General features: G+C 38.4%; 1 protein-coding gene across 1 annotated transcript; it reads right to left on the bottom strand.

The window, feature by feature from the left end:
* Positions 1–1113: 1113 nt before the first annotated feature.
* On the bottom strand, positions 1114–20679 carry LOC103479344 (solute carrier family 25 member 36-A). The gene is made up of 7 exons (XM_081598255.1): positions 20212–20679; positions 17763–17927; positions 14632–14709; positions 12691–12791; positions 5654–5720; positions 4801–5090; positions 1114–4074 (listed from the first exon to the last, which is right to left on the bottom strand). Exons 1-7 carry the CDS (start codon positions 20250–20252, stop codon positions 3881–3883), a joined length of 936 nt encoding a protein of 311 aa, XP_081454381.1. The 5' UTR covers positions 20253–20679; the 3' UTR covers positions 1114–3880.
* Between the last annotated feature and the right edge of the window lie 588 nt (positions 20680–21267).

The following is a 21267-nucleotide window of genomic DNA, read 5'->3' as shown; positions in this document are numbered from 1 at the left end:
CTCCCCCATCCTTATCTGCTGCTTGGAGTGCATCCTCAGCCTCCCTCAGGTCAGTACTCCATGGGTCTCAAATCTCTCACCACACAGCAAGATTTGTACTGCACAGTTCAAAAATGTTTGTTTAGTATGTTTATATATATATATATATTTATATATATATATATATATATATATATATATATATATATATATATATATATATATATATATATATGTGTGTGTGTGTGTCCCAATTTGAAACTAATTGAGAAGGATCCATGCATGGGGAAAGACTTGAAAATTGATGTTCACACTCTCCATCCAGACTTCATAATTGGTCTAGCACATAAAATCCTCATAATATACTCTGAAATGACAAAATATAGGTAATCTTTAGGCAGCATAGAACTTTCAAAAGAATCTGCAAGTAATTCAGCTTTTGACTACAGATAAAAAATAAATAAAAACTGTTTTGCTACCTAATATTTTTTTTATTTATTAGGCTTAGTCTTGGAGTACACTTACCAGATCAAGGAAATTATCTTGAAAGTTAATTTTATTGAATTTGACTTGAAACCGGAAACAAGGACATCATGATTCAGCGGGATATTAGCTCCACCTGTTGGTTACAGTAGGTAATTACAAACAAATGGTCTGCTCTCATTTTTACATTCGCAAATCTGTTAATTTTCAAACAAGTTTTCCTTTGAATTTTAGAACTTAGAACTATATTACACAAACATACTATTACATTCGCCAAATAAAGTCTCTTTTTGCCTCAGTCTGTGATTGAATCAGACAAAATATCCTGTTTTATATCGTTTTGGGTAATTTTTTAATAGACTTTAAATTAGAATTTCACAAACATGTCCTTAGCATTTGGTAGGACTCTTTTGAACAATATCACCTGGCAATTCTAAATAACAAAAATAAAAAACAAAAAAAAACACCATATTTAATGTCAGATGGCAGGGTGGGACTGGTTCTTAATATTTTTACACAAGGTACTGAAAAACGAGTTTTCAACTGTATATTTAGAACAGGAAATTGTATTTCTTGACTGGGAACATAAACTTGGGATATGACCCAAAATTATGGCAACAATAATTTACCAATACAATAAATACAAAAATCTGTAGTTGTAAATAGATTTTTATTGGCTTTTGTGTTTAAAAAAACAAAAATGAAAACACACAAATGACAGAGCTGGGAAAAAATAATCTTAGCATAGTTCAACCCTTTTTCAACCCTGCATCCTATCCAGGGGAACCTGCCAAAAACAACGATAAATTATCAAGTGAAATGTTTGCATGATTTGCTCCAGTTGTTTTCTCATGTCCCATTCAGGTAATGTGACCTCAAGTACTACAACAGCACAGCTGAGACATAATCAAAGCTTGTAGTGTTCTACAGCAACACATGGACATAAAACAAGCATGTCTTCTTTCTTTTCTTTAGACAAAAAAAAAGAAAAAAAAAAGAAAAAATGTAGGTTGGTAATATGCCAGACTCAAACTGGAAAACTAACACTGGTTACAAAAGAAGATCTGTTTTCCGATGAAATGATACTGCAACACGTGGAGTTCGTATGGGGCGTTCAAAAGCTCTCCATTTTCTTTCAGTGGAGAAACTATTTTTCATCGCACTGTGCGAGTGTGTAATAACACACCCCTTGGTAATTGCAAAGTATTTGTTTTATTGTGTTTTGCTTTTTTTGAAACCATCTGAAGCACTTTCTTGAATAGTGTCTGAAAAATGATTCCAGTTTCAGAACTGCCCCATGCAAACCACCTAATTGTGATATTCAAAACAAACTGCAAAGAAAAAAGAAAAAAAAAGGGAAAAAAAAGCAACAGAATCTGAGCGTAAAAGAACATGTAAACGTTCTGACAAAAATAACCAACTTTTGCAAACTGGAACAAATTTGTTCTTAACGAACATGACAAACCAAGCCAATGCTCGGTGCCTAACACTTCAAATTCACTGGATCTGCAGCATTTGCCATCTCTCTGCAACACATAAACACAGGAAAAAGTAGCCAAGCCACATTAATATGCGCATCAACAGTCAAATGTCAAAACATCTTCAATTGCACAAAATGACAACAATCATTCGCAAAGGCAAACAAAAGCATGATAGGAAGAAACAAAAAGTGATATTCATAGACACTATGTTATTATTTACAAACATCTGAACATCCTTCACAACAAATGGAAAGTCTAAACTGTACAAACATCTGCTATGAGAACGGTTGCGCAAAATGCCATTTAAAATACAGTAATACTATTGTTTTCTTTTCTTTCACAATGTACAAGTTTCGTCCGTCCACACGACAGAAAGCAAAGCACGAGCCTTGAAAGGCCACAAAAGTGCATGTTATCAGGTCAGTTGGAAGCCACTGGGAAGGAAGGACTGGTTTGACTGGGAACCTAGGCTCCCAGTCCATCAACACCCCAAACTGCTCTGTATTGCGAGATCAACAGCTAGTCAGTGGATGGAAATCTGGAATATATATTTGATTGACATGCAGGCACACACTCTTGAACACAAATACATCATCCACGTACTCGCACGCAAAAACAGGCTTTTAGATGAGGAACCTTTCAACATCGTCGACCTCCCAACATTTTCCTCAAACTGCCACATTAGGTTCAAGTAGAAACTCTCTGGCAGAAGATACTCTGTAATTTTAGGACGCAGTAACAACCAGAAGGAAGGCTTCTTATCTCATTAGGGACACAACTTCCTGTTTCCACACAAGAGTAGTAAGGTCTCAGTGGTGTCTACAAGTTGAACAATTGAGGATCTTCAAACTGTATCTTTCAGGATGATCAGAGGCATAATTCCAGAGGGTCAGATTCTAGTAAACAGTGTCGACACCAACCAGGGAGGTCAAGAAAGTGAGCAAAATATATATTTTTTTAATTACATTTGCTTCACAATCTTTTCAACACTCTACCTCTCCCTCTTGTGAACCTTTTCAAAGACATGTTTTCCTTCCACTTAACTTTCCATTAAAATTCTTGGATATAGTCGTCTGAAGAGCCACCTTCTTAAACAATGAGAGCTTTGTAGTGCGAAAGTGACCGTATCTGTAAAATGAGACGTCTTCCCCACAACAATACAGAGTTACTAACCAACTCTGGCTGTTCAGGGCTCTGTACGCAAGTATGTTAATGGAAAGTTGCTTCATTCTGTGTGTAACATATCCACACAATATGCAAACATCACTTTTTACTGGCTCACTTAAATAAATCAACTGTTTTATGATGTTCTTATTTGCTGATATGCAACTGTAGATGCAGTTTATAGAAGAATGTTTGAAGTATAACTTTCTTTAGTGCAAACTAGAGAGGTTAAAGTGACCTTAAAACATGCAGGCGCCTTTGTCTTAAAGTCAACTTCAGCTTTATTGGACTTTCCTAAAAATAGCTGAAAAAGTGCAGCTACTGGAGACAAAGGGTGCAAAACTTATAAACTATTGAAACAGAGTTAAATTATGCCTTGGCCCATCATGAGAGATGTCTTCAAACATTCCCCTTGTAGGCTGTCTACAACGGGGTGAAAATGCAGATTTTCTTGTTTTACTGTTTTTCATTTTAAATCGATAGAAACTAATCACTTCTTTTCAGGCCACTGAATTCAGCTTGAAGTCAAATCCAACAGATCTCTACCATCTGCGCCTCTCCTCAGACATTTACTCTCCACCTGATGATGCTGATGTTCTCCCCATAGGGTGCATCTTCCTCTTTCCTCCTTCTCTGCTCCATCAGAGTATCTTCAGATTTCCTTTGGTCTTCTCTGTCACATTTCATAACTACCATCCCGAGCCTAAAGGCTTCCTTCACTGTTTTTTTTGTTTGTTTTTTTTAAATCACCGAAAGGAGAAATCCACGCCTCACTAACGGCCGAGCAGGTAGACCACCACCTCGTAGGTGCACATCATGATAGCAGTGTTGGGAATCTGTCTGACGAGGTGCGTGGTCAGGCCACGGTACAGCGCCCGGTACCCCTCCTCTCTGGGAACTGTCAGAAGAGTTTGGAAGAACGAGCGGTACTTGCTGCCTTCTTCTCGTAGTCGCGTGCGGATCACTTCTGCAGTTTGTGGGGACACAGAGAAACACATTTTGTTAACACTTGACGCTCTCCATAGTGAAAGAGCCCAGAATTAACAAGTTTTAGTAAGTGAATTTCTCAGTAACCACGGTCCTAAGCGTGATAATAGGGGTGCAACTAACAATTATTTTAATAATTGATTATTCTACCGATTAGACTTAAGATTCATTGGATGAAAACATTCTGCAGATTTTTCATTTGGGTACTTGAGCCTTTGTTTATACAATTTAGAAATACATTAATGATGCAAATAAGCAGTTTTAATTAAATAATATTTAAAAAATAAAAAATAAACATCTTCCTGGAAAAAAATGCAATAACACAGCATCTACAGGTAAAAAAAAATACTTCTAACATCAACATGTGAAAAGCTCACCCCTTTCTGCTTGACTTATCAATACAGTGCAGGCATGTGTTTTTTTTAATTAACCAATAATTGGATAGCAAAAAATGCTTAGTAGGAAATGTCTCTGCCCACTGTTCTGTGTAAAACAGATTTACTGGCAAAGTTTTTTTTATTTTTTTATCTTAAATTCAAAAACAACTATGTTGTTTTTTCAGAAAATAGTTTTTTTATTGAGCTTGCATACCACAATAACAATTAATCAATTACTGAATTAGTTGATGATTATCACAATAATTGACTCCTGGTGATTAACCCTTTCAGCCCAGCATAATAATAGTGAAAAATGAAGCGAAACCCACCATGGGGATAGGCGATGGAGGTGGCACAGGTCTTTGATGTGGCCGCTGCGAGCATCATGCCCACAAAGTCCGACGCATCCTTAGACGTCTCGTCCTCTTCGTCCATGCTGTTGTGGACTTTGGACTCGAGCAGTTTTCGTTTGATACTTTCATAGATCACAAAGTGGATCACAGTCTCAGAGATGCCAGCGTACGAGGCCGACATCCCCCTGTAGAAACCCCGGAGGCCGTCCACCTGGTACACCCGCCGTACGCACTCAAACGCGTTCATGCGCCGCTCTCCTCGGTTCCTGTGATCAGAGAAGAACTTTGAGTTTAGAGAGCCTTGCAATGTAGCAATGTAGTGTTGCAATTTCTGACATTTTTGTCATGTTAGAGCAGCAAACATTCATTTTGGGAGAAATTAGGACCAAATTAAATTACATCTTGGCTTTGACTAGACCATTCCAACACATACACTTTGCTTTAAACCAAAGTGCTGTGTGTTTAGCTTGGCCCAGTTTCCCTAACCCAGCTGAAAGCACCATGTTACCCATGGGGATGGTGTTAGTTATAGGATGCAGGTTATGCTATTCAAGGCACAGGATTTTATTTAGGGTCATCAGAGTAAATAGAGGCTGAATACAAAATACTTTTTAGATTTTTATTTGAAAAAACATAGAGCATAATTTTACTTCCACTTCACAAAAACCAGTCGTTTGTCACATAAAATGTCAAAATACAAAAAAAAAATCAAAAGGATTTTTGGCTATAATTTGACCAAATGTGAAATAGTTTGAGCTATAAGTTAACCGTCATGGCAAAATAGCAGCGTGAAGTTAGTTTTTGTCAAAAGAAAACGTCGGTTCCTCACCTGGAGTCCAGCTGCAGACGGGTCTTGATCAGCCAGATCGGGTTGGTGGCTGTGATGGCGGTGAACCCTGGGAAGTTAAGAAGAAGTCAGAGGTTCAGACAGATCCCTCGAGACGTGAAGTAACACAAACACATAAGCTGCACTGAAATTCTACACTGTGCAAGGACAGAGAGAAAGCAGTTCACACAACAGGACCAACTGGCTGTCTTTTTTGAGTCAAACCCTTTTAAAAATTTGATTATTTCAAATTAAAGCTGCATCAATTAAATAGAATTTTAAAAATACCAAATAATGAGTTAAAGACAAACGCATGCTCTTCTATGGTAAACTGTACTGAAGTGAAATGTATTTTAGCTACTTGAATAAAAACTGCATCAAAAGCATCCATAATGCTTTTGATGAGTACTCTTTTGATTTTTGTCATTTTGAACAATGTCAACAAGCTGCAAAAAGAAGCAAAGCAGAAACTTCCCCTTAAGCCTAATTTTGCTACACTGCAGTAAAATTGATTTATCTTAAAAATCATGATTCACTATGGGTCATCAGAACTTTGTCTGCAACTGTACTGATCTGAAAGGAAAGTTTTTGATGCCCATTTTCCAAGTTCTTTTTATTATACATGCTTAAGTCAAAACATGGGGAATGTTCCCCTTAGTTTCACTAAAGCTAAGATGTAGAAATGCATTGATAAATTAGTTAGTGACCTAAATAGGAACATTTCTATCTTAAACGGCCTTGACCTGGGATCCTCTTGTTGGCAACTCAAAAATCTGATCTTTTTTTGCCGTCAGTGAATGCACCATACAGAAACACTAACAGGTCACTTGTCAACAACACATTTCAGTGCTGACGTTACTCAGGAAACAAAGTTCAAAGTTGACTAATTTTAGTATCAGGCATTTACAAATGTATCAAAGGAATCACACAAAGCTGAATCAGCTTTGCAAAAGCATTTTCTACTGAAAAATGTCATCTTTTCATTTAAGCCGTTTTGTATAAACAGAGAGTGAGACTTATCCTGAGCAGATAACAGGAAGGCCAAACTCATTACAAGTGTTGCAGCAAAATAAGTTTTTATAAGGCCATAGCAGCATCTTTTTAAAAATTTTCCATAAAACACGGTGCATATAGAAATGCCTGTTTCATGGGTAATACACAAATGCCAACCTTCACAGCTAATAATGTCAGCTATGTTAATTGATAATGAAAGATGAAAGTGCAAAAATGTGTTTAAGTGCAGAGCAATACAGTGCTGACTGTTCTCATACATTATTAATGATTTTCTTGTAAAATATTTAGATGGAATATTTATTTATTTATTAATGGATCTTGGAGAGAAAAATCGGAATATTTTGAAATATCCACTCCTCTATTATGTGTGCAAAAAACTTAGAGCTATAATTTGTCTAATAAAGTATACAGGATATGCTGCGATTCTTTTAGTTGGGTTTTATATTTTTGTCCAATAGCCTTCTATTGTATTAGTAGATTTTCAGTGATGTAGACAAACCTGGCTCTGTAACCTTGTGTTCTTTTTTGGGAGAAAAATCATTGCTTCATTTTACAATAAACATGTTATGTGAAGTTATATTTTCAATCAATCTAGAAAAAGAAAAAAAGGAAAACCTTTTAGAAGTTAATTACAGGTCTAAAAAAGAGATGAAAACAGCATCGTACTCTGTATTTAATAACAAAACATCTAAATTGCACAATTTTTGTTATTCTTCAGAAAATCATGTAATGAACCAGTGTTTCACTGCTTAGGCACCACAGGTGAACTAAAGACTATTAGATATAAATAACCAGGAGAGTAAAACAGAATGAAATTAGGTTTCTGGGAGAAAGTTTTAAACTAATTAAAACCAACAGAGAAGTTTCAAACAAAGTCTGTACTTGCAGTAATGGTCAGAAATTTAATGTCACTGTATTTTTAATCAAGCAAATCATTCGGTTATCACTTAAATATTTTTTAATTGCTGGATTAACCTGTCGTTTTGGTAGAATATACATTTTAACAGCGTCTTTGTTTAGCAGCTGGATGCAATAATGTACATTTTCTTTTGTCTCATTTTAGGAAAATGAGCCAAAATCAGCAATAAGTCGAGGAGAGAAATCATTAATCCTAGCCATCTGCAGGAAACGTCTAATGCAAGAGATGGTCTAACAGAGACAGATCTAGTGTAGCAATGCAACAGAGACCTATGTGAAGGCAGCTGCATCAGAACGAATTACACAGGTCTGTTTGAGAGAAGAAGAGAAGAACAAAACAGAGGAAGAAGACAAGAGAGGGAAGTAAAATGAAGTAGCGTCTAATGGCGTGTACTCACGAGGGAGGGGCAAAGCTCCTCCAGCTCCTCCCCGCTGCAGCTAGAAGCCTGCAGATATGGGGGGTTCAGATGGCGGGGGTCTCCCACCCAATCACGCAGGCGTGAGAGCTTTACAGTAAAGCCCTAAAATAGACACAGGCTTTTCTGTACCACAGTCACACACAAGCAGCAGTCACATCTACCCCAAAGCCCACCAACCTCCCACCCAAACCCACTTTCTGAGCAAGAAGATGGAGAAGAGATGGGAGGTGAGGGAGTGAGCCCCCTCCTCCCATCTTTTTAGCTGTAGCCCAACTCACTGCACCATCTGCTTACTCCAGCTGCAGTTCATGTCTTTAAATTTATTTACACGTTCTGTTTTCACTTTATCCCTTGTAAGAAGGAAAATAAAAAGTAAACCAAACTTCAGGTCTATCTGAACGCCAAGTAAATACAATAAGCTAAAAAAAAAGGATTCCTCTCACAATTACTGAGTCCATCGTCTGTCATATTCTAAAGTGACAAGAAAAAAATCAGATGTTTATTGAAGTAGGTTTGAAAAGAAAGCGAGGCAGGTGGAAATGCTAACCTTGCCGTGGAGACAAACTCAAAACAGAAATCAGTGATGGTGGCAAATGATGTCATGGAGATGGATCGATATTACAACTCAGTCTGAATCTAATTCAGCGCCCTGTTTAATATTTTGTGACGTTACAGCCATGAACCTCCAAGTATTGTGATGTGATTTTATGTGATGGGGAGAAAAACAGTCCTGCAAACACCTCAGCTGTGGATTTCTACGGTGACAGCAGATGTGTTAATACAAAGTTTAATTCTACACAGGTGCATTTATCTATTTTAGTGGCCTCTGAAGGCATTGGCCTTAGATTTTTATTAATGAGCATCAGAGTAAGAGTGAAAATACTGAAAAGTTACCCCAAATCTTTCAGATTTTATTTGCATTAAGTGCTGAAAATTATGTTTTGTTTTCATTCTGATTCACAATTATTCACTACTTTGTCACATAAAATCCCAAGTAAATACACTGGAGTCTCAGCCAATATTGTACATACAGGATATATCCGCTCTATTATGTCAGTATTGGGTTATATTGGTATCTGTTCAAAAAAATAAAACAGGGCTGATATTAATGACTGATATTTATTTCTATCGTGTTGCCATTTGGTTCTGGAGGCAAAGGACAAAAGGTTGGTCATGTGGCATTTGTTAAATTATGTGACAGTCATAGTGATGCAGCAAAGGATTGTGGGGAGTTTAAATGAAGCAGAAAATTTCTGGTGAAGTCAGCAGCATGGTCATTTTTTTCAAGGTGTCAAAAGGGAAGAAAGTATATGCAACATAAACAATATATGTAAATATCGATTCGGCTATATCGCATATCGATATCAGCCCAAATTCTCACATCAGTGACTCCCTGATATTTACTCTATATATGATAAAGTTGCGCCTTATGATGCATCTGAAACAATGAATGTGGAAGACAAAAGTCTGACAGGGCGCACAAAAGACAAAAATATAACTGACTGCACTAAGAGCTGAACCACAAAGCTGATCAACACCGATCCTTTTGACATTGCGCAACTCCACTTCTTTGTTTTTCCAGAGAAAGTTGCATCTGTGTATGGACATGCTGCTGCAAGTACTGCACCTAGAGTCTCCTATGAGCCTTTAATGCACGTGCAGTATTTCCAGAGGGGTTTGACCTACATTCAGACACAGGGCACCGTTTCAGAAAGTAAATCTGAGCGAGGTAGAGAGTGGGAGCAGCCTCCCTCCTCCAATCGCAAAGAAGCCCACAGTTCCAAGCCAGGAGGCCATAAGGGGAACTCCTCTATACAGTTAGTTTATGAAACTGGAAGCAATTATCCTGAGTCAGGGTTAAATTCAGTCAGCAAGCTCAGTTTCATAATTCTCAGTTAGTTGCAAGAAGAGCTTATTAGAGATGTTGTTAAGATAGACACATAAAATAAGTTTTTAAATGGAGTATACAATTATTCAGGTATGAGTACAGGATGTTTTAAGAAATATTTGTCAAGCACTTCCTCGTCTTCCTATTTAGGAAGGTGGTAAAAAAACTAGAAAATTGCAGTAGAGTTTTATAAATTCATTTTACTCACGTAAATATGACTTGTATTCAAAACTGATGCGGAGTTTAAAAAAATTCGTATTTGACTTTATGTTTAAAATTGGGATATTTTAGTCAGAATTTCTGCTGAAATATCACCAGTTCTCGGGTTACAGACTGATATCAGCGTGGACCGATAACAGCTTCCCCTGAAAAGAACTGACTGAAGCAATACCAATCAGAAAAGGATGATGACGCCAGACAAAATGAACAAACTGTGTGCAAACCTCTGCACAGAGACAAGGTTAGCATTTCTTTTGTGCTGACAAAAAACAAACAAAAGTCAATCAATCAACACAAGGGTGTCTTTACCTTTAATGTGCTGCTGTAACAACTTAAAGGGAAGGGGGAGGTGTGTCTCCTAAAGCTAAAGCAAACACTACACCCTAAGAAATGGTAATACCGTTACAAATCAGTTCTAGTATTGATAAAAATCACCATGGTTTTCATCATACCAGTGTAAAGAAATGGGGTGCTACCTGACGCGTCCGCCCGAGTGCCGGGGGCCCCGGTTGACCTTTGGGGGCCGTGTTTTCTTCTCTATACACACAAAGCAAAGAAGGGGGGGCCCAGACCACACTGTTTAAGTCACAACTGGGAGGTTAAACTATTTACAGACGCCTCTGGAGAGGCCTCAAAAGAAAAGAAAAAAAAAAGATAGAGGGGCAAGGACGGGGGTTAAAAAAATAAAAAATAAAAACATGGAGGACATGAGGGACAGTGGGGATAGGAGACGTGGAAAGCACAACCTAAACTTTGAGGATCATTTTTTAAACCCTTTTTTTTGTAAACTTAAAATATACCTTGAGAAGTATTTCGTTCTATCCCTTGAACTTTTTCACGTTTTGTCATGGTGCAGCTACAAACCGAGCACATAATTGTGAAGAGGAACTAAAAAGATTTTTTTCCCGATGTATGTATGTTGTGCAATTGTATTCAGCATTCCGTGTCTGTCTCTATGAACTTTGCTCAGGAAGAGACTAAAATCACCACATTCTTCTTTGCTAAAGAGCTCGAGCCCTATCAGATTAGAATCTATGAGCATTGATTAGCAGCGTTTGTTTACCGAAAAACATTATTTGCATGTGGGCATAAAAACATTTGTTTTGCTCTGACCAGGCCCCTTTTACAATGGATTATATTTGTCCCACTACATCAGTGAAGTGGATCTACTGAAACCAGGCTGTAAACGGTAAACGTGTGCAGGAAATTCCTTTGCATTGGTGAGCAGAATGATATTATTCTGCAAAACAGGAGTATCTGTTTGCCTTTGTGAGTGTCCTTGACAGGAAGGACGATGCGAAGTAAAACAAGCAGGAAGACAAAAATGTGAGTCGGCATGAATGAGGAGCCGGGAGCTCCTACGAACTTCTCCAATGAATAATAGATTTGTTTTTAAGACTGTTACATACAGGACAGATTTTCAGAATCAACAACGAGCAGATGTCCCGTAAACAGATTCTCTGCAACTCCTCCTTCGAGGGTTTGTCAATTAAAGTGAAATAAACACGTCTTGGTAGAATTGCGAGTGTGCCATTTTATTTTCAGATGCTGGACTAAACAGTGTTTTGAGAGACATTTAAAACTATTTTACACTGATATTTGTTTTCAATATCATAACTTTACCTCTGTTTGGTGTGTTACTTTGTTTTTTTTATGCTGCATTCCCCAAAACTATTAGCTGAGGGTAGTCACTCGCACTGCACTTTACTTAGCAAAATCAGAGTAAAGGGGGCTGAAGACATATGAATGGCCAACTTTTCAGATTTGTATGTGCACAACCATGAATCATTTTCCTTTCACTTCACAATTATGTGATATTTTTTGTTGGTCTGTAATATAAAAGCCCAGTAAAACATTAAAGTTTGTGGTTTTAACACAACAAAAAGCGAAAAAGCTAAAGCGGTATGGAAACTTTTGCAAGGCACTAAAGAAGTATGTTAAAGTCAGAAATTTTTAACTCATGAGGTTCAATTCAATGAAAGTCCGACTGCTGCTTAGAGGACATTTCTCCTCAGCTCTGTGTTCACAGCAAAGCCACCATTAAGAGACAATATCATATAATCAGAAAATATATTTCACTATGAGTTTGATTTTAAGGACGTTCCACAACTCTCAAATATAACAGCATAGCAGTGAAATGTAAAGTAGTGATTAGTTTTCAAGCCAATACATGCAAACTTTTTATTAAGGTCAGTTTGATCCTTAGAGTATTAAATTGTGCTTTCTGATAGACCAATTACTGTGCATAATTAGTAGATATTTTTGACACATGAAACAGCTAGATAATGTCTTCTTATAACAGACAATATCATTTAGCTTTTACCATGCTTCAGGGAGGGGTTGTGCCTGGAATACTATAAACGATGACAATGAGTCATAAAAAACAAACGAAAAAACAAATTAAAAAAGAGATTAAGGTCGTCTTAATGAAGACACATAGAATACTGTCTTAATACTTTTTCTGAATGAAACCCATCGGTGAGACAAAACTGCCCAGGCAGCCTGGCAGACGGTCAAACAGGCAGATAAAAACAGACGGTGACAGACGGACCGAAGGGCAGGAGAGAGGGAGCCATCAGTACCTGCCATCCCGGCGGACAACATGTGCACCTGGGTCGAGTCTGGCTCCAGAACGCCATTCAGCTTCTCCTTGGCTGTTGAATAGGCTCCGAAGTAGATTGCCCTGCGGATAATAAAAGCAGGCCGAAAGCAGAAGAGACGTTACTGGAAATTAAAAGTGAAACCTAATTATACATACATCCCACACAGCTTACAACAAAAAATAATTAAACTCCAACTGCATAAAATGACATTTATTAACTATAAAAAGAAAGAACTAAAATTAGATCAGATTATGTTTCTGTGTGTGCATGTGAGCAAAAATCCCATGTCTCTAATTTAGCCCTGACCTCAGCTGATCTTCGCTCTGTAAATAATCCCAGGATTTAGTCAACATTTTTTGCAGACTCATATTAAACCCAATGACACTGCACAGGAACTCGTGCTGTGATGCGGTGTGTGTGAATGTCTGCGCAGCTTGTGTGTGTGATGCAGACGAACGCAGGAGGTTCACGCTCTCATTAGCATCAGACGACGTTATTATTTATTTTTTATTTTTTTCTCAAATATAAAATAAAAGATGAAAAATTGCTCTCCAACAGACTACAGGTTTTGATGCAAGCTCTAACAAAAAGCTATTTTATAACGTAATGATGCATATTTCCATTCCATCAAGTTATATTGTACATTTAAGTTGTTGTGGATAGATTGATGTTATAAGGCACTTCAAGCTCATTTTCTTTGCTCTACTAAATGTACTAATTTGCTTCTTTCGTATGCATCCTCCTTCGTTAGCACAGTCGCATAATACCAGTGTTAAGATTGTTCAAAACAAATTTGTTAGTTTCAAAACTAAACTAGAAAACTAAAAACTTTGACAGCTGCGGTAAGTCAAACTCTGCATTAAGTTAATTTAGGACATAGGATTCAAACATCTACACTTCAAAGAACATCTTAAACCCATCTGGCTTCAAGATGCCATTGATGGGGACTGAGTAACTCCCCAGATTTCCTTTAATCGTCTGTGTAATTTGTAGGTCACATAGTAAAAATAATATGTTGGGTTTTTTTAACCTTTGCATTGTATTACTAGAAAAGCTACTTTAATCTACTTTTTTAGCTTAACAGTCTGATAAATGAATATATTCTTGTAATCCATTAATTTCATGTTGGATTGAAGAGAAACGGGACAGATCGTGTTAAGTGGGAGCTTAGAAGAAGGTTGGAGTGACAGAGAGCGCCTGAGGATAAAATCTCAATTAGAGTGTCACATGATTAGAGTACAGCAGCTGGCCGGCACCTGCTGCTGCTTTATTCAGATTTTGATTGAGCCTAAGCCCTTTCCCAACGCTAACCAGATAAAACACGATTTAGAGAATTTGTTCATTTCCGCTCAGACTGAAACAGAGATTTCCCCTCCACCGCTGCAGCTGGGACGTTCATTTCTTTATGTGCGGGCTAGCATAACGTCAATAGAAATAAAAATGCTGAGAAAGCAAGAAGACTGACATTCCACCAAAATTGTAATGTTTACATATAAATGACGCAGGGATTTGATAACCGTGGCGGGGTTAAGCTTTCTGAATATGTTTTGCGTGGACATAAAAGATTAAAGTGACCTACTTTCCCATATCAGTTATGATATCAAACACGTGTGAAAGTTATCTGCTTTTCTTTTTCTGAACATTTCAGATTTTTGCTTCAGATTTTGATTGTCATGTTTGCAAAAGAATAAAGCGATAGAAACATCAAGATGCAGTGACCCTAATTTTAATTAAAGTTTCTGCATGACCATGAAGTTGTACTAAAATAATCAGACATCAAAAACAACCTCAATCACTGTTGCAATTCGTCTTTGAGTTACTAAAAAAAGCAAGCTCGTCACTTTGCAAACCGTTGGCTTAAAAAAAAAAAAAAGAAGCAAAAGAATACACCCAAAAGACACCACATTATCCTTCACATACCTGGAAGGTGCCACTCCCACAAGGTTGGGGCCAAGTCCTCTGAACAGCGAGCGAGGACCTTCTTTCTCCAAGATCAGCCTGCAGAAACAGAAAACATTTCACTGTGAATCGATCTTTAATATTTAACAGAAACAAGTATGTGGTTTTTAAGGCAGAATTAAGCAAATGCTCCTAAGAACTAAAAAAAAATAAAAAGAATTTAAAAAAAGGGGAAAAACTGCCTTCTTCTGATTTGTTGTTTACATGGGCCATAAAAAAGAAGCAGTGAAGCAGTTGTTTGTGGTTTTATTTATTGTAGGAGCAGTAAATGAGAAACAGGAGCCAAAGTTGGAGCTGATTGCACAGGGAGCGACAGATAACCTACAGCAAGATCAAAGTAAATGACTGGACACGTGTTGTCGAGCAGGTTGTGTTTACTGTGACCTTGTCAAGAGAGCTCACGTGTTTTCCTCTGGTTTAAAGGTTTTTCACCTGCGTCTGGTCTAGTCCAGTAACCTGATTTAAAATAAGGTCAATTTTATAAGGACACTGATACAGCCAAAAGAACAGCAGGGAGACATTCTGGCAAGACACAGGACACCCAACTGATGTAAAAATAAACCCTAAAGGTCAGCTGGTGAAAGGACTGTTATATGTTTGATTTATTTAAAAAAAAATTTTTATGAAATGGCTGATTTTTCAGGCATTGTATATTGCAGAATAGTTGCACTACGTAGTTGCAATATTTAGTGCAACTATTTTATCCTGTTCTTTTCATTCCACACGGAAATATCTCGAGCTTTGTAACCTATATAAAGAAAGGGTGACATCATCTGTTCGTTGGTAGCTCGTAGGAAAACAGAGCGGTGCTGCTAACATGGAGAGCTTGGAGTGAATTTACTTTAAGAATCTAGGTCTGCATCCCTGTGCATGCTGACCCACTTTGGCTCATGTGTCAGTTATCGCCTTTCCCTCTCTCTAAAGCGCTTCCCTTTTTAACCCTTCTGCACTCGGCATTGTGTTGCTCCATTTCTGCCAACGCCTGCTTGTGTCAAGGGCAGCACGACGGATCAGTTTATGTTGGAAATAGAGGGTTGTTGTGCACAAAAACACGCCTGGCCGACATGCACCTGGTTGAAACAGCACCGGTCCAGAGGTAATAAACTGATGAACTGAATGAAAGGCAATACAAGCCGATTTATCGTGCAACTAAAATTGACTTTCCTTTGGAAGAAAGCTAAAATGTCATTTTTAATTAAAACAGAGGTGTTGGGAAATCAGATTAATTCTGAAATGTGTGAAATTGTTCTGCAAATGTTCTTCCAAAATCAAACCATAATGAGTGATAAATTATCATTTGTGTTATACAAGATAAGATTGTCCAACATGCCGAGTGGGTATGATACTGTTGCAGGCATGCATTTTGCAGTGGAAAATTCCACACACAGCTGCTTGTGAATTGCACAATACGTTTAAAACCAAGTGGCACAACAGAGACTGTTCTATGAGAGAAAGGCTGCATCTTTCTTATATGTTTACCTGAAAACACCCAATTTCTAAGTAGTCGCCATTAAATAAAAATATTCCAAAAACAACTAAAACTACTCTAAATTCCCCTCTAGTCTCACTTCTCCCTTCATCTTAAAGGTATCTCCCCACTATTATAAAGAGAAGAGGAATTGGATCATGTTAACTCAGAGGGAAAGTTTCTTGTGAACTTTAATATGCCAATAGGTAAAGAAAATCCCTAGAAGACACATACGACAACAAGGTCAAAAGTCTCTCTGAAGTTTATCTTGCGTAAAAGCAAATGATAACAAAAACCTGAAGCCAGATGGTTTATCATTAATGCCCTTCTCAGGTGCCTTAGTTGGAGGTTTTTGTTTAGCTCTACAAACTACGCACGTAGTTTAGTGGATTAAAATCTATAAATAACTGTCACAGAATGAAGCGAAATCTTCTTTAAGGAGTTTTACAACAGTAAACTTTTACAACAGCAAATAAAGACACTTTTGACTTGCATCTTGATGTAATAAACTAAAGGAATATCCCACTGTTAGAGCTGCACAATATTACGTATTTATGCACCACGAGATATTTCCGTGATTAGATCAACTTCGATAAATTAACATTTACCCAACTCCTGTCTTTCAAATCTGTGACAATTCCAACACTGACCTTTACGACCTCTGATTACTATCAGTTTGAGGTGTGGTCGTTTGATAAAGAGGCACTCGAGGAACTCCATCCAATAGACCGATGGCAAGAACAGTTCCTGATGATTCGAATAAAACATCCCACAAATACTGCATTCCAAATAGTTCATTTGCAACATTATTACTGTACAACCTGATATCACAATGACAATATATTTACTCAAGTCAAATACTTGTATTTGAGACACCATACCAAATTGTCGGCATCAAAATAAGTCGCAAATTGCAAAAATCCAGGCAGAATGACTGACAAAAAATATGTAAAGAAACATACAAGTTTTAATAATTGCAACCACGTAGTCTAGTAGCTACGTGTTCTTAGCTTTCCTCCACCACGCACTTAATTTACGGCTACAACAAATATAGATTTGACAACAATCCATACTACTAATATGATGGGCCAGATACTTTTTAAAAAGTCCATAAAAACACTGCTGCCCCTCCACAACCTGTTGCTGCAAACTGCAAGTTAGCTTGAACAAATTCAACTGCAGACTGGATACCTCAGCAGATAGCCTGACTAATCAGCCAGTTATCAGATGTTTATAATCATAGTATTACAGTAGAAAGAGGAGAACAAAATAAAAATGTAAAACATTGTGCAAAGTATGCAAATTTGCTTGAACACTGAATCTAATTTAAAAAGTGTCCATTTTACATATTTTCCAAGTCTGTTGATAGATTACACTATCATTACTGGGTTAGTATTTGAAATTATTTTATAAGAAGTGCAAATGCCTGAAGCTTTTTGGTTTTTAAAATAAAATAAACTGAGTTATGTTACACATTTTTACGAAAACATCGTAAAACAGTCTTGTTGTTGTTTCCCCCCCGTCCCTCCCCCAAGATTTTCATGCAGTAAGAATTTCATCACAGCCAAAGCCCAGCCACAAATTAGAACCAAATCATCCGGCTGCAACTAAACATTTTCCTCACTTGAGACAATGCAGGGGTCCCGGTGGAGAAACACGGGCGACGCTGGTTCCATTAACGGTGCTGAGCTGGACTTCAGAGATGTACAGTGTGATGGAAGACGACTGCAACCTGGTTTTGACCACTTCCAGGGGACAAGTCAAAATGGCGCCTACAGTACCACCACATCTAGGAGAAGAAAGGTCAAAGTGATTACACAAGAGGATTCAAACAAGAAGGAAATCACAATCGTTCCTTCCGACTCTCACCACGCAATTTAGCAAAACGAAGATTTTAAACTTTTGCTGAATATTACAGCGACTTATCAAACAATTCCTGATCTGTTTTTAAGCCACAAAATGCTGCATCTTAAGAACAGAAGCCTTGGATTTTGTAGCCGTTCTTCAAGTTGGCTTTTATGCAAATCACTCCAGTGCTTTATAGGGCCTGTAAATTGTGTACAAGCTGTGAATCTACAGTGGTTTATGCCGACGTCCTGGCAGGGAGCTGTTTTGGAGTAGCACTAGCTATATTTACCTTTCAAAACACCACTACACATTCATGCCCAGAGCCACTGGTGACCTTTCACCTACTTCCTGGGCTGGGTTTGCTGCTGCATGTGTGAGACTCAGAGCGGCTCTGGTAGGCAGCAGCAGCCCGAGGCGTCTTTCCTCTGGCTCCTGCCAGAGCCGAAAAATCCGGCATAAATTCTGCTTACTCATGGCCGTGCTGCGTTTTTGTCAACTCGGGTTTGTAGACACCCGACAAACAACGGGGTTAGCTGTGCTACGGATGAGATTACTTATTCTGGACTCAAAGGTTTGGTGCATAGATTAGCTGAAGACAGTGGAGTTCATTCAAGATGGATAAAATGGGTCAGAAAATCTGCATTTTTAATTTCCTAGATGAAAATGTCATCAGTTGTAGAACATTAAATAGAAATGTGTTTTTCTAAAAACATAATTGTTATAAGCTAAGCTAAGTTGTAGAACAAAATAGTTGTCAATGAATAAATTCGTGTTGATTTGGAATATTTTTAGGACCCATGAGATACAAAAAGTAAATGTACAGCTACATGTTGCAGAATACCAGGGTTTACATGAAGATGGTTCAATAAAATTAAGCACCTAGGCATGCAGACTGCATCTGCAAATGCTGAAAGCATTCTCTGAATCCTAATGAGGCACAGTGATAGGATGTCACCCATCTAATAAGTCCAGTCAGAATTTCATTGGTCCTAAATATTTAATCAACCTTTGGTCGTATAATAACAATGAGAGCGTGACTAGAAATGGTAGACCAGCTAAAAAACCCAGGCAGTGTTAGCAGATGTTGAAAGTCATTAGTAACAGATCTCCAAACTTAATGTGGTCTTCAAATTAGCTCTGTAACAGTACATAGAGAGCTTGACTGAATGGGTTTCCATGGCTGGGCAGCTGCAGCCAATCCTTACATCACCAAGTGCAACACAAAGAGTCAGATGCAGTGGTGTGAAGAATGCCACCACTGAACCCTGGACCATTGTGTTGTGTTCTCTGGAGTTAACATTTGTGCTTCTCTGTCTGGCAATTCAGTGGAAGAGTCTGGGTGTTGCAATAGCCAGTAGTAGTGGTAAGTAGTACAGTACTTACCAGACTATACTGCGTCAAGGGTAAAGTTTGGTGCACAGGTGAATTTGGTGAGGGGCTGTTTTTTAGTAGTCACTTAGTTTTAGTGAAAGGACCTCTTAATGTGTCTACTAAAACATTTCTGGACAACCTCATGCTCCCCACTCTTTGAAAACAATTCGAAATGGCACCTCCCTGCTCCCAATGTAAATACGACCCGGGCCAAACCAAGGTCCTTAAAAACATGAATGGGTTTTGGTGTGGGAGAACCTGACTGGCCTGATTGACCAACCAGAACACCTTTGTGATGGATTAGAGTGGACAAGAACCAGGCCTTCTTGTCAAACATGACCTCACAAGCGTGTTTCTGGAAGAAAGTTGACATCAACTTCTAAAGTTGCAAATGGTGGGCAGACGTTATGTTAAAAATATGGATTAAGAATGGGATGTCACAAAATTTATGTCAAAGCAAACGATCAAATGCTTTGCTTAATAAAGTGGACATAGTAGCGCGGTTTTTGCAGCATCGATGGAGTTTGAATGAGCCCGGAAATGGGCTTCCACTTGCCGTCAAAATAAAGAAAATTGTGAATATTTAAAAGACAAATCACCGAGCTTTAAGTTAAACCACTGTTTATGGTGGCTTGCAGTGACCGTCGAGCAATGTGTTAGCTAATGTCGGGACTGACAGAGGTAGAAATAACCGGAAGTTTTGACACCAACACGATGAACTTGCACTCGTTCACATACCTGCCATGTTTTGCGGGATACTCACGCGCCTCGTCTCCCCCTTTGTTTCGCTCACATAACATAAGACAGCTCATATTTACCGCTGTAATTGTACAGTATTGGGCTTCAGGACTTACCCTCCGGCGAACAAATGAACCAGCGTGTCCCTTTGGCTCATTCTTTAGCATGCTCTGCCTAGCAGCGCGCCTCGGGCTGCGACAGAGAGTCGAACACCGAGTCGGTTCCCGTCCCTTCCCTCCCCTCTGCTTTCTGTCTCCGAGGGGATGCGCACGTCCACAGAGAAACGACCGCAAAAATCGGCGATAGGGCGAGTCTGCGGTGATTCACGCTGCAGTGGGCCGACTCGTCTGCCACTCTAGCTTGCTCTGGTTCCCTTTGAGCAGTGAAAAATACCCAATTGTGTTCCGAAGAAAAATATATATACTCCACTGCAGAGCAGGAAGCGTACCAGGCTGCGCACTGACACTAAAATGTCTCAGGTCTAACAAACGATTATATAGCACATCCGCAGGTCTAACTCGATTGTCTCCTCTGCCTTCATCGTTGAAGCAAAGGGAAAGGAGGCAGAGCTGATAGTATTTACTGTACCATCATAGGCTGGAAACGGAGACCGCGATTGGACAGACTGGCTGCTGACGTCACTCCGTGTCGACCCTGATCATGCAGCCTTCACATGCTCAGAATTGAATGAATCATATTAAGTCGGTAGAATCTGAGGTAGATTAGATTGTGTTTGACGGGGCCTGCAAAGCTCATCATCTTGTCTCAGTTCGGGCTAGAGGTGCATTGGAAAAAAGTATTCACACCCACTGAGCTCTTTCACATGCTGTTATTTTACTAGGATTTAATGGGATAATCAAAGATAAAAAGTGAATTACTGTAAACTGAGGAGCAAATAATACACATTTTCTAGATCTTTTGCAAACTGAATATTTGAAAATTGCACATTTCTATTCAGTCCCCTTAACTCCAATCTACCAAAAATAAAATCCTATGTGACCTTCAGGATTCATGGACAGAGCCCATTTATATTAATCTCACTATTTTATACATCCAAGATATAAGAAATCTTGGTTAAGGTTTGCCACAAAACGATATAGAATACACAGCCAATTTGTGAAGGAATAAAATCAGAAAAAACCAAAATTGCACTGTTTTGCCTATTGGGGGCA

This window comes from Poecilia reticulata, chromosome 17 (genome assembly GCF_904066995.2).
Source record: "Poecilia reticulata chromosome 17, P_reticulata-male-v2, whole genome shotgun sequence".
NCBI classification, from domain to species: Eukaryota; Metazoa; Chordata; class Actinopteri; order Cyprinodontiformes; family Poeciliidae; genus Poecilia; species Poecilia reticulata.
The sequence above is the reverse complement of the archived record's forward strand: the minus strand, read 5'-3'. Positions and strand labels throughout refer to the sequence as shown.